Consider the following 13,783-nt stretch of genomic DNA (forward strand, 5'->3'; position numbering starts at 1 on the left):
GGTCTTGTTTATGGTATCCTTTGCTGTGCAAAAGCTTTTAAGTTTCATTAGGTCCCATTTGTTTATTTTTGTTATTATTTCCATTTCTCTAGGAGGTGGGTCTAACTCCCTACACAAAAATAAACTCAAAATGGATTAAAGGCCTAAATGTAAGGTCAGACACTGTAACACTCTTAGAGGAAAACATAGGCAGAACACTCTATGACATAAATCACAGCAAGATCTGTTCTGTAATTGATTTCTAATCTCACAGCATTGTGATCGGAAAAGATGCGTGATTTGATTCCAATTTTCTAAAATTTACCGAGGCTTGATTTGTGACCCAAGATGTGATCTATCCTGTGCACTTGAGAAGAAAGTGTAACCTGCTCTTTTTGGATGGAATGTCCTATAAATATCAATTAAATGTATCTTGTCTATTGTGTCATTTAGATTTGTGACCCAAGATGTGATCTATCCTGTGCACTTGAGAAGAAAGTGTAATCTGCTGTTTTTGGATGGAATCTCCTATAAATATCAATTAAATGTATCTTGTCTATTGTGTCATTTAAAGCTTGTGTTTCTTTATTAATTTTCTGTCCGTATGATCTGTCCATTTGTGTGAGGTGTTAAAGTCCCCCACTATTATTGTTACTGTTAATTTCCTCTTTTATAGCTGTTAGCAGTTGCCTTATGTATTGAGGTGCTTCTATGTTGCGTGCATATATATTTATAATTGTTATATCTGCTTTTTGGATTGACCCCTTGATCATTATGTAGTATCCTTCCTTGTCTCTTATAACATTCTTTATTTTAAAGTCTATTTTATCTGATATGAGCATTGCTACTCCAATTTTCTTTTGATTTCCATTTGCATGGAATATCTTTTTCCATCCCCTCACTTTCAGTCTGTATGTGTCCCTAGGTGTGAAGTGGGTCCCTTGTAGACAGCATATATATGGGTCTTGTTTTTGTATCCATTCAGTGAGCCCATGTCTTTTGGTTGGAGCATTTAATCCATTCATGTTAAAGGTAATTATCGATATGTATGTTCCTAGTGCCATTTTCTTAATTGTTATGGGTTTGTTTTTGTAGGTCCTTTTCTTCTCTCGTGTTTCCCACTTAGGGAAGTTCCTTTAGCATTTGTTGTAGAGCTGGTTTGGTGGTGCTGAATTCTTTTAGCTTTTGCATGTCTGTAAAGCTTTTGATTTCTCCACTGTCTGAATGAGATCCTTGCCGGGGTAGAGTAATCTTGGTTGTAGGTTCTTCCCTTTCATCACTTTAAATATATCATGCCACTCCCTTCTGGCTTGTAGTTTCTGCTGAAAAATCAGCTGTTAACCTTATCCTGGACTTGGGTGGCTATTCGCCTTCCCATGTTAGGGAAGTTTTTGACTATAATCTCTTCAAATATTTTCTCGGGTCCTTTCTCTCTCTCTTTTCCTTCTGGGACCCCTATAAGGTGAATGTTGGTGCGTTTAATATTGTCCCAGAGGTCTCTTAGTCTGTCTTCATTTCTTTTCATTCTTCTTCCTTTATTCTGTTCCACAGCCATGAATTCCACCATTCTGTCTTCCAGGTCACTTATCCGTTCTTCTGCCTCAGTTATTCTGCTATTGATTCCTTCTAGTGTATTTTTCATTTCAGTTATTGTATTGTTCATCTCTGCTTGTTTGCTCTTTAATTCTTCTAGGTGTTTTTTCTTTAATTCTTCTAGGTCTTTGTTAAACATTTCTTACATCTTCTCCGTCTCTGCCTCCATTCTGTTTCTGAGGTCCTGGATCATCTTCACTATCATTATTCTCAATTCTTTCTCTGGAAGGTTGCCTATCACCACTTCATTTAGTTGTGTTTCTGGGGTTTTATATTGTTCCTTCATCTGGTACATAGTCTTCTGCCTTTTCATTTTGTCTGTCTTTCTGTGAATGTGGTTTTCATTCCACAGGCTGCAGAATTGTAGTTCTTCTTGCTTCTGCTGTCTGCCCTCTGGTGGATGAGGCTGTCTAAGAGGCTTGTGCAAGCTTCCTGATGGGAGGGACTGGTCGTGGGTAGAGCTGGGTGTTGCTCTGGTGGGCAGAGCTCAGTAAAACTTTAATCCACTTGACTGTTGATGGGTGGGGCTGGGTTCCCTCCCTGTTGGTTGTCTGGCCTGACTGTTGGTTGTTTGGCCTGAGGCAACCCAACACTGGAGCCTACCTGGGCTCTTTGGTGGGGCTAATGACAGACTCTGGGAGGGCTCACACCAAGGAGTACTTCCCAGAACTTCTGCTGCCAGTGTCCTTGTCCCCACACTGAGCCACAGCCACCGCCCACCTCTGCAGGAGACCCTCCAACACTAGCAGGTAGATCTGGTTCAGTCTCCCTTGGGGTCACTGCTCCTTCCCCGAGGTCCCGATGCACACACTGCTTTGTGTGTGCCCTCCAGGAGTGGAGTCTCTGTTTTCCCCAGTCCTGTTGAAATCCTACAGTCAAATCCTGCTAGCCTTCAGAGTCTGATTCTCTAGGAATTCCTCCTCCTGTTGCCGGACCCCCAGGTTGGGAAGCCTGACGTGGGGCTCAGAACCTTCACTCCAGTGGGTGGACTTCTGTGGTTTAAGTGTTCTCCAGTTTGTGAGTCACCCACCCAGCAGTTATGGGATTTGATTTTCCTGTGATTGCGCCCCGCCTACTGTCTCACTGTGGCTTCTCCTTTGTCTTTGGATGTGGGGTATCTTTTTTGGTGAGTTCCAGTGTCTTCCCGTCGATGACTGCTCAGCAGTTAGCTGTGATTCCGGTGCTCTCACAGGAAGGAGTGAGCGCACGTCCTTCTACTCCGCCATCTTAAACCAATCTGGACATCATCTTATTTTATTCAAACTGATTCCTTCCATGAAAACTTTTCCAGTATTTCAACCTCACAGAGCCCAACTTTTTCTAAGCTGTTTCAGATGTTACAATTGAGATCTTGACCTTCACCTCATTATTCCTTGTGTGTGCCAGTCTCAGTCCACTCTTCTGGCTAAACAATAGCCTGATAAAGGAAAAATCCTGACTTACCCATTTTCCTATCAATCACAGTACTTGAGAAGGGACAGGTACAGAAAATACCCAGAAATTCTTGTTCATTGGTTATACAGAGGAAATAATTCTAGCCAACAAAGAAAGAGTTCTCATCCTTTCAATCATAAATTTCTGTAGACTTTAAAAATAAACAATTCAGTACAATGTGATCAAACTCATAACCCAATGATCTTATTTCTGAGACTCTATCCCCCCAAAATCCAGAAAGTATGAAAATTATATGAATAAAGATGTTCATTCCAGAATTATTTACAGTAGCTTCACTTCAGATATAGCAAGGGAATGGATAAATATTACCCCATGGGAACATCACATTGCCATTTAAAATAGAACTAGTAAAACTTGCTAACAATTTCTAAATCAAACATAAATAATGGTAAGTCTGAGAAAGGCAATACCAACTTGTAGGTATAATCAATTATAACTGTAAAAACACAGATATTAAAAAGGATGGAAATAATACAGATGATTATTGCTCTTATGTTCTGCTGTAAAGCTATGAGTTATCAAATTTTCTCAGTTTTCTAAATTGTTATCATTGTTGCTACATTATTTTCATAATTAATAATTGAAGTATCTTCTTTCTAACTTCTGTCACCAAAAATTCCAAATGAGTATAGTCTTGACCATTAAATTTTTTCTGCTATAAATAATAATTCAACGCAATGTGGGGCTGTAACTTGACTTTTTGGCACTATAAGGTGATCAACACTAACTAAAGTCTTGAAAGTCTCATTGTGAATTAGCTCTGGACTAGTTTTAAAGAAGTAGCAGCATTTCAGTATGTCTGAAGGGAGATCACTAGGAGTCCCTCCATGTATTTTGCTTCTAACAATTTCATGATCCACAGTAGAAACTTACTGAGAAAATGTTCAAGTTGCCTTGCTTTATTTAATTAGTGTGTTAAGCAGTAGTTTCCATTCAAGTACAGATAGCTGTGGAGCATGTGCTTTGTGTAAGCCACCATATCAAGAGCTGATGAGAATTAAAAAAAAAAAAAAAAAAAAAAAGAACCTGTGTAGTCTGGAGCCAGAAAGTACTGACTACAAGGCTGACCATAACTGTCATAGAAAATATCAAGAAAATGCTTGGAGAGTTCAGGAACGAGAAATCATACCTATTTGGAGATCAATATTTCTGACAATGGATGCAGCCATAGGACTGGATAAGGGGAAAGAGGAGAGAAAAAAGGGCCAAGAAGAAAAGCCTGGGAACCACTTGCATTCATGGTGTCCAGAGAGCAAGGATTCATTCCAAGAAGGCCAGGAGGGAAGAGTAGGGTTGGGGGGGTGAGGGTGGGGGGAGGAGCGGAGCTGTGGAAACTAAAGCAGGGTGAGTTTCAAAAGGGACCCAGTGATCATGAAGCAAAAGGGCAAGACTGTGAAGTTGGAAGCTGGAGAGGCAGGCTTTGGGGTTTCAGTCTTCAATTAGGTCACTGCTAGATCCATTTATCGGAATGGTACCGATGATATCCAAATTAAAGAAGATTAAGAAAAGAAAATTTAAGGAAATAGAGGCATCATCTATACCAACTCTAAGGAAATATGGTTGTAAAAGAAAGAGGAAGAAAGGGGCAAGTAAGTAAAGGAGGATGCAAAGTCAAACAAGAGTCAGTTTTTTTCACTTCATATGGAATTTATTTAGCAGTGTGTGTAAGAACATTTCTTTTTTCCTGTTTAGCAACTCAGTTCTTCTAGCACCATTTATTAGAAAAGAATTCCCATCCTATTCAGAGCAATTCCTTGTTAAGAGTCATATATTATTATAGACGATGGTTTCCGGGCCATTATTCAGTTTTGGTTAGCTGTCCATTCTTGCACGCATAACATGGGGATGTAATAATAATTGCAGCATTACAATGGGTTTCAACATCTGGCAGGAGTTCCCCCTCACTGCTTTCCTTTTTCAAAATATTCTTAGCTATCTTGCCTGACTTTCTATTGCACTCATTCTTTTTAGGAAGTTATATTCATTTGTTTAAGTTTTTTAAAAAACAGAAAAGAGTAAAAAATCGCCACTTAAAAAAGCACATATGTAAGTAAGAAGTTAAAGTTCCAATCCTCCCCGCAACACACCACTTATCCAAGTTCTAACTCCAGAGGTAAGTACTAGTTAAGAATTGATGCCCACCCATCTGATAGTTTCCTAAGTTTATACAGACATCTTATATGTAAATATATGTTGGGATAAATGCTTCCGAAGAGGGAAAGAATGTCCATCCCCTAAGGAGAGAAAGGCCCAGAATCTTTTGACCTCTCTCCTCCCCTCACTCACTCTTCCTCTGGATTGGAGGGCATGAATTACCCCCTTCTGCTTCTCTTTAATCCCTTCTACCCTACCCCTCAACACCTGCCCATCACTCTTACTTTAGAAGTTCTCTCATTTATTGCTACTTTGCTAGGGTTTACATTCCTGCTTAAACCCAAACCTAAATGTCTCTATAAATATATCAAAATGAAATAATCACTTTACCTGCCCAGTGAGATGAGATCTTTAACACACTTGTATGCCTTCCAATCCTTCCCAACACCCACCAACTCACAGACTTGGTTAAAATAATATGAAATTTTAGTTTGGTCATTTAAATTTTCCTTAAGAACAGATGTAGCGACACACTCTAGGGTGACCACCTAATGATTCACACCCTTATATAACTCCCTCCTCTTGAGTGTGAGCTTCTAATCAATAGCGTTTGGCAAAGGTTAAGAGATTTTGAAGATGCTGTTACAGTATCTAATCAGTTGACTTTGAGTTAACCTTAGGTGGGCCTGACCTAACTAGGTGAGACCTTTAAGAGGGTTCAGGCCTCTCCTGGCTTTCAAGAAGCAGACTGTCAAGAATTCTACAGCTGCAAGGATATGAATTCTGCTAACCACTTGAGGGGACTTGGAAGCTGATCCTTCCCTATTTAAGCCTCAGATGAGAGCTCAGCTCAACCAACACCCTGATTCCAGCCTTGGATTCCAGACCTTGAACAGGGAATCCATTAATCCATGCCCGGACCTAGGAAACTGTTAGATAGTAAAAGGGTGTTGTTTTAAGCCACTGCCTTACAATAATTCACTATGCAGCAATAATAATTAATATAGTAGGCATGTCTATTTTTTCAAGAGACTTTTCTTTACCATTAAATTAGTATTTACAATCATATGAATGTCATCTATTTTAGGTTTATCCCCACATGTAAAGAAGTCTGCTCAACCCTCTTCCTCCTGTTCTCCATCATCCCCTATCTGGTTATCTTTGCTCTGATTTAGTTCCAATTTGATGAGAATACCTTGGAAAATAATTTTCTTAGAGAGGGTACATGGTGTTACGTTTTCTGTATCCTTAAATGTACAAAATGTCTTTCTTTACCCCTCAAATACAAATGAACCTTTAACAACCAGACTTTTTCATTGAAAAATCTAAAACACTCTTCACTGTTGTTTAGCTTCATTTCAGAGAAGAGCAGTTCAATGCTGATTTGATTCTTTCTTTTGTGTGTAACTTGTACTCACTATGAAGAATCTTGTAAAAAATATTCTCAGTATTCTTGGATTTGGCAATTCTACCAGGAAATTGCAAATTACGTATCATCTCCCTCATTAATCCTCTGGCATTCCGTAAGCCCATTCTATTTGAAAATTTCAATTTTCTTCATCTCATAGACTTCTCCCTAGTAGTTGGTTGATTCTGGTTTTATTTCCATGTGTTCTTTCTTCTCCCGCAACATCCATCATTCAGATGAAACATATTTCTTCATCTTTTCTCCACATTTCATGTCTTTTCACTCATGGTTTCCATTCCCTCATATTTTTACTTCTATCATGACATACTTCCTCCTTTTGCTTTTCCAGATCTAAATTCAATTTTGAGTGGTATACATTACTTTTTTTTACTTCCCTTCTTGAGTGTTTATAGAGTTGTGGGGTTTGTTGCAATTTTGTTTTTACTTCCTAGATTTTTTTCCCCTTGTTGAGTTGCTGGTACAGGCTCCCTGGACTGGCCAGGCTTGAGGTTGGCAACCTCAGGCAGAGAGAGATGATACTGGAGATTCTCCTCCAGTGCTGGACAGGCCAGTCAAATTAGCCCTCTCTACATGGCCTCCCAATTTGGGGTTCTCAAGGTTCTCCAGGTGTGAGCAGGAGCTCATTCACACACACACACAAAGGAACAGTTCAGCCCAACTGCAATCCTCTTAGAGGGCAGCCAGGATCCATGAGATCAGGAGAACCCTTTGTCTCATAGAGTCAAGTGCAGCACATTATAGCATGTTTTCCCTCTCTATAAGCTGAAGGGTCTTTTGGGCTCAGCTGGTCACTGAGTCCCTCGTTCTCTCCAGAATCCCATCCCCTAACCCTGTGGTACACAAAGGCTCCCAGCACCACACCCTTTTCTCAAAAACCCACATCCTCAAATGTGTTTGAGATCCCCTCCAGCATCTTGAGTCATCTCGAGTCGACTCTACCTTCCTGAGTCATCCACAACAGGGCCTCTGTAACTGATGGAGGAAGGTCACAGAAGACAGAAGGGGTGGAACGAGGAGCATATATGGAAGGATTAACCTTGAGCAGAATGGGAAGCATGTGATCAGGTAATAAGGAAGACAATAAAATTTGAGTGGTTGTGATTACAGATGAGTTTGTAGGACAGGGCTTCTCAAAGGGTGGCACAGGGCCAGCATATCAACATCATCTGAGAATTTACCAGAAATTCAAATTCTTGGGCCCTACCCTAGATAGTGGTGGGGCCCAGCAAACTATGTTGTAAGAAGCCCACCAGCAGATTCTAACACATGCTCAAGTTTGAGAACCATTGCTCATTGGAAAACTAGAGAAATTTGAAAATGTTTACAAATGATAACCTCTCTTTCTTTCCATGAAGATGGACGTGAAATTTGTTATATCCAGTGAGTGAGTGATTTAATATGAGGCTTGGGGAAAGCAGCAAAATTCGGGAATACTCCTTGAGAAAAATGGAAGAAGGAGGTGAAAAAAACTAGGATCACAGTCCATGAATCTGTGGAGTCACTAGTGGGTCATCATATACAGTTTCATTTTCTATTTCTTGGTCATGATAGCATGAGCAATGCTTCAAAGCCAGGAACATGAGAGGCAAATTCAGAGTATACCCGATTAATAATTTTGTCATTCATAAAGATGAAATTTACTCCATAAAACTCTATCATAAACTAAAGAATTTTGGAATTTAAAATTTTGAAGCACATCCACCACTACTCATTCTGTCATTGAAGAATCTCAAAATCTCTCAGTAAGCATTACTGCCCTTTCTTTAAACAGACAAAATAAAGACAAGTCGGTTGAAAAGGTTTATCCAGGGTCATCAGTAATCCAATGGCACAATGAGGATGAGCTACCTAGGTCTCCTAGTTCATTGCTCCTTTATTCTTTCCAGACTTGAGCGGACTCCCTATTTCTCAATGCTCTGATCTACCTTGAACGGAAATCCATGTGGATGAAAGCCAGCACATCTGTCCTCATGGGAATTGGTGGAGTTCGGCTCTAAATAGGCATCATAGTCCATGAGGAGCATCAGATGTGCCAAACATAAAGCCAAGGCCTGACCCAGCTTCAGCCCCTCCATCCAGGGGCTAGGTCAAGTTCATCCATGTGCCCTACAAACCCTCGAGGCTCACCAGAAAGACCTCTAAATAAAGGTGGGTCCATGCAAAGAGAAGCAAAGTCGGCTACAATGCGAGGTCACTAGCAGATGGATGGTACCAGGTAAGCGGTGGTGGGAGAAAGAGGTTAAGTGAAATGGCTATAAATAGAGCCCTCAAAAGCATTACAAAAATCTACACCAGCCCGGGAGTCATGACTTAGAGAAACGCACGCAAATTAGCTGATGACTCGGCGCCTTGCCACAGCGCCGGCTGAGGGTGTCAGGGCTCCAATAAAGCCACACCAGTGAGCCTGCCGGGGAGGAGATGGAAGGGCTTTCAGGACCACGCTGGCTGGGCTCCTGAGGGCTGGCGCTACCACCTCTCCGGTTACTGTCTGGCCTTTTTTATGAGTTCACGCACGTAAGGACTTAGAACAGGGTCTGAATGTGATAAACACTCCGTGAATGTCAGCTGTTTATCCAGAGTGACTCTGACCCATGTCCACTCAAATGAACTAACATGTGCCTCCCTTCTGATGACTCACTTAATGAGAATGAACTGTTTTTCGCCAACATGTGAGACTCCACTTGCCTCCTCCACCAAAAAGCACGGCATCCTCTCCTCGTCCAGCGATCACTACCTTCCTCCCCCTGGATTCCATGGCTGCGTCCTCTGACCTATGTCTGAAAGTCCCCTTAATATCATTTTTTATCGTCAGCTTTTTACACATTCAACAGAGAAGAGAGTGAGGATACAAGAAGAAGGAAAGGGCGGGAGACAGGTTTTTCAGTTTATCAAGAGGAAACCAGAGACTTCCAAACTGTTCTTTTCGGCCCCGTACATCATCCCACTACCAGCATCTGATTCTTATTCTAAACAACTTCACGCTCCAATTAGAGGTTTACGCACGCACGTGCAGAAATCCATGACGTCATTGAGAACCATGCTGGCACTAGTCCTCCACACGACGCTCACCTTTGTACTCTGCCAGGCACACGCACTCATAGCCGTTGACAAGGTCCCTGCAGGTGGCAGCATTCAGGCACGGGGCAGAGAGGCACTCGTCATATTCCTCCTCACAGTAGAGGCCATGGTAGCCTGAGGGACAGAGAGAAAGGTCTGCGGTCAAACAGGTACCATGTATATGCACACCGGACCAGCCTACAAGGAAGGCGGTGGGTATTCATTGGAAAGTAAGGCACAAATAGATGTGATTGAAGGAACTGGGTCTCTTGGGGTACGCTGAAATGTGGATTTCCAGGAAGGTTATGAAGAATCTATTCTTATCACCCTTTGGCATGATCCCAACTATAAAAGAAGTGACCCCACTGATCTACCAGAGGGTCCCATTATTATGTCACGTCCAGTGGTACCGGTGAACAGGAGATGTGGGTTACTAAGTGCATCAGCTGTGGTCACAGAAGGTAGCAACAGGGATAGGACTCACAGCCAAACAGCTCCTTTCAAGGATGTGGACCCCTTTTTCTTCCAATCAATTAGAAAAATATCTCTAACTAGGGAGAATTTTATTCAAGAAGAAAAGGATCCACGGATTTCCTTTGTTTTTCAAGCCAGAAAAGAAACTCAGCTAAAAAGGCTTAACTGAACTTCCTGGCGAAATGTGGGCTGTTTTTCTTTTTGTTTGTTTGTTTATTTAAAATGACAATTATCTAAATTATAATACGGTAAATTGTGATTAAGTTTTTTAACTATTAAAAATAGAATAATAGCAATGAAGAAAAAGAAACCAACGATTTCTCAAGAAAGATGGCTTTTACTCTCCTTTTGCAAAACAGGTGTTTATTCTAAAGGACAAGAAGACAACATTCTTTGAGATTCACTCATGAATGTTAGGCTGTTTTTAACTTTCAAAAACACGTGTTCCTGCCAATTTGCAGTGAATCTGGGCCATTTTTGTCTGGCCCTGTCCAAACAATGAGAAACATGTGAGCACTTTCAGAAATCACCCTGCCTGCGTTGGTTCTGAATTCAGATAAGCAGAAAAAATAAACGCTTGCTCAAGTGGGCACGGGAACCGTGAGCTCCTTTCCAGCAACTCAGAGCCAGCCCTCGAGCTCAGAGAGCCCTGTTAGCGCAGGTTAATGTGTTGAACTGTTCTGTTTCTGGTTCCTATCACAAAAGTAGGTTAAGATCACATTTGCACCATTTCCAGAGCTCTTTTCAAGTACGTTGCCATTTCAGTTGTTTCTGAACTGCTTTCCACATTTAGGCAGTGATAGTGGCCCCTCTGAGGGGAACTTGACCTTCCTGAGGCACATACACTAGGGATTTCCATTCTTCTACCTTCCCCTACTCCTTGTAGTTTTACGGAAATATGTCCTATCACTCTTCATCAGATTATTTCAATCATCTAGATCAGAGTTTCTCAACCAACAGCGATTTTGTCCCCCAGAAGATATTTGGCAATGTTTGGAGACATTCTGGGTTGTCACAACCAGGGTGGAGGGGAAGGGGTTGTTACTGGCATCTGGCGTAAGGATGCTGCAAACCATCCTTCAATGCGCGGAACAGCCCCCCAACAGAAACCTACCCAGCAAAAATGTTAATAGAGTTAGACGGAGAAACCCTGCTCTAGGTCAGGGATCAGCAAACTGTGGTCCACAGGCCAAATCTGCCCCAGTCTGTTTTTATAAATAAAGTTTTATTGGGACACAGCCACACCCATCCAAGTACGTATTATTTATGGCTGCTTCCATACAATGGTAGATTGAGTAGTTGCAACAGAGACCATATGGCTTGAAAAGTCAAAAATCTTTACTCTCTGACCCCTTATAGAACAAGTTTGCTGAGTCTTGATCTAGATTCACCCAGAAAATCTTTTTTTTTTTTACAAGAGTTTTAGATATTAACCCCTTATCAAAGATATGGTTTGCAAATATTTTCTCCCATTCTGAAGGTTGCCTTTTACCCTGTTGATTGCTACCTATGCTGCACAGAAGCTTTTTAGTTTGATACAGTCCCACTTTATTTTTGCTTTTGTTGCCTGTGCTTTTGTTGTCATATCATTGCCAAGACCAATTTTATGAAGGTTTTCCCCTATATTTTCTTTCAGGAGTTTTATAGTTTTAGGTGTTAGGTTTAAGTCTTTAATGCACTTTGTGTAGTTTTTTGTCAATTGTGTAAGATAATATAAATGGCCAACAGGTGTATAAAAAGGTGCTCAACATCACTAATCATCAGGGAAATGAAAAGCAAAACCGCAAGGAGAGATCACCTCACAACTGTTAAGATGGCCATAATAAAACGAAACAAAACAAAACAGAAAATAACACGTGTTGTTGAGGATGTGGAAAAATGGGAACCTTCATACACTGTCAGTGGGAATGTAAAAGGCTGCAGCTGCTACGTAAAACATAAAAAAAAGTAGAGAGATTCCTCAAAAATTAAAAATAGAATTACTGTATGATCTGTAATCCCACTTCTGAGTATTTATCCAAAAGAATTGAAAATAAGATCTCACAGAGATATTTGCATTCCCATGTTCATTGTGGCATGATTGACAATAGCCAAGAGGTAGAAACAATCCAAATGTCCCTCAACAGATGAATGGATAGAGAAAATGTGATATGATATATACATACAATGGAATATTATTCGGTCTTTAAAAAGAAGGAAATCCTGTCATATGCTATAACGTGGATGAACCTCGAGGTCATGTACTAAGTGAAATAAGCCAGTCACAGAAGGACAAATGCTTCATGATTCCACTCATGAGGGATCTCAAGTAGTTAAACTCATAGGGGCAGAATGAAATGGTGGTATATATGTCAATATATACACTAATATGTATAAAATGGATAACTAATAAGAACCTGCTGTATAAAAAAATAAAATTTAAAAATTAAATTAAAGAATAAATAAATAAATAAAAGAAAAAAGAAAAGAATAGAATGGTGGTTCCTGGGGCGGAGGAGCGGGGAAATGGGGAGTTGCTGTTGAATGGATATAGAGTTTCAATTACGCAAAACGAAAACGTTCCACAAATCTATTGTATGACAATGTGCATATAGTTAACACTACTGTACTGTACACTTAAAAATTTGTTAACAGGATAGGTTTCATGTTATTTGGTTTTTAATCATTATTTTTATTTTTATTTTTTTGGCCGTGCCGCATGGCTTGCGGCATCTTAGTTCTCTGAACAGGGATCGAACCCGTGCCAACAGCAGTGAAAGCATGGAGTCATAACCACTGGACTGCCACGGAATTCCCCTTATCACAATTTTTAGAATATATACACACACACACACATAGAGTTAAGTCTCTTTTGCCTTCTTCTCAGTGTGCAACAAGGATCACCAGCAGCATCTTTTTGATCATTTTGCCCTCCCAGCAGATCTTTCAAAAATCAACTTGGAAGGATAATATATAACCCTACAAGCATCTCTGACCTCTGAATTGTGGTGTTATTTATACAGACAAAAATCAAAAGCACATTTCTTGAAATCTTCCACAATTGTTTTTGTTTTTTGAAAACAGTATCATCATCCTTTTCCATTAGCAACATGAAAAGAAGTGAGGAAGTTCTTTTACAGAGATAATTAAGCTGACGAGGATTTTCTTCCTTGGGGGAAAAATATAAAGGTTTCATATTCTAAAAGTGTTTCTTCAGCGACGGTAACATTTAAATGTCTTTATGGAAATGTCAAGACACCCTTTACACTGCCAAAGAACCTAAATCGGACAGTTTGAAGAAAAAGGAAACTCTTCCCAAACAGAAGGCTTCTGTGAAAATGAGACTGCCACCCCCTGCTGGTAATTAATTTGGACAAACAAATTAGCTCAGGGCAGCCCAGGGTCTAGAAAAATTAAGCTAGTCCAAAGAATTATTTTCAAATAAAATCAAAGATCAGAAGGGTGGGATCAGAATAGCCCCTTCTGGGGCACTGATTTCTATCACCAGTGTTCTCATCTGTGCAGGACTTGATCCTGAATATTCAGCTCCAATCACTTCCTTAGACTCGAGCGAACAAAGCAACCAACTGGACGTGGGGAGTGAGAAAGAGAGGTTAAGACGGCTGCCACGTCTAGAAAGTGTGAGTAGATGATGCTGCCGTGAACACAACTATGAACAAAGGAATAACAGGTTTTAGAGGAAGTTGACCAGTTGGATTTTGG

At 40.5% G+C, this 13,783-nt stretch overlaps 1 protein-coding gene across 1 annotated transcript in view; it reads right to left on the reverse strand.

The window, feature by feature from the left end:
* The window catches only part of DNER (delta/notch like EGF repeat containing), a 358,880-nt gene that overhangs the window by 40,283 nt on the left and 304,814 nt on the right, over positions 1-13,783 (reverse strand). Inside the window, exon 9 of the mRNA XM_024124691.1 lies at positions 9,620-9,742. Coding sequence (XP_023980459.1) covers positions 9,620-9,742 — 123 coding nt within the window. The remainder of the gene's footprint in view (positions 1-9,619; positions 9,743-13,783) is intronic.

This window comes from Physeter macrocephalus, chromosome 2 (genome assembly GCF_002837175.3).
Source record: "Physeter macrocephalus isolate SW-GA chromosome 2, ASM283717v5, whole genome shotgun sequence".
Lineage (NCBI taxonomy): Eukaryota > Metazoa > Chordata > Mammalia > Artiodactyla > Physeteridae > Physeter > Physeter macrocephalus.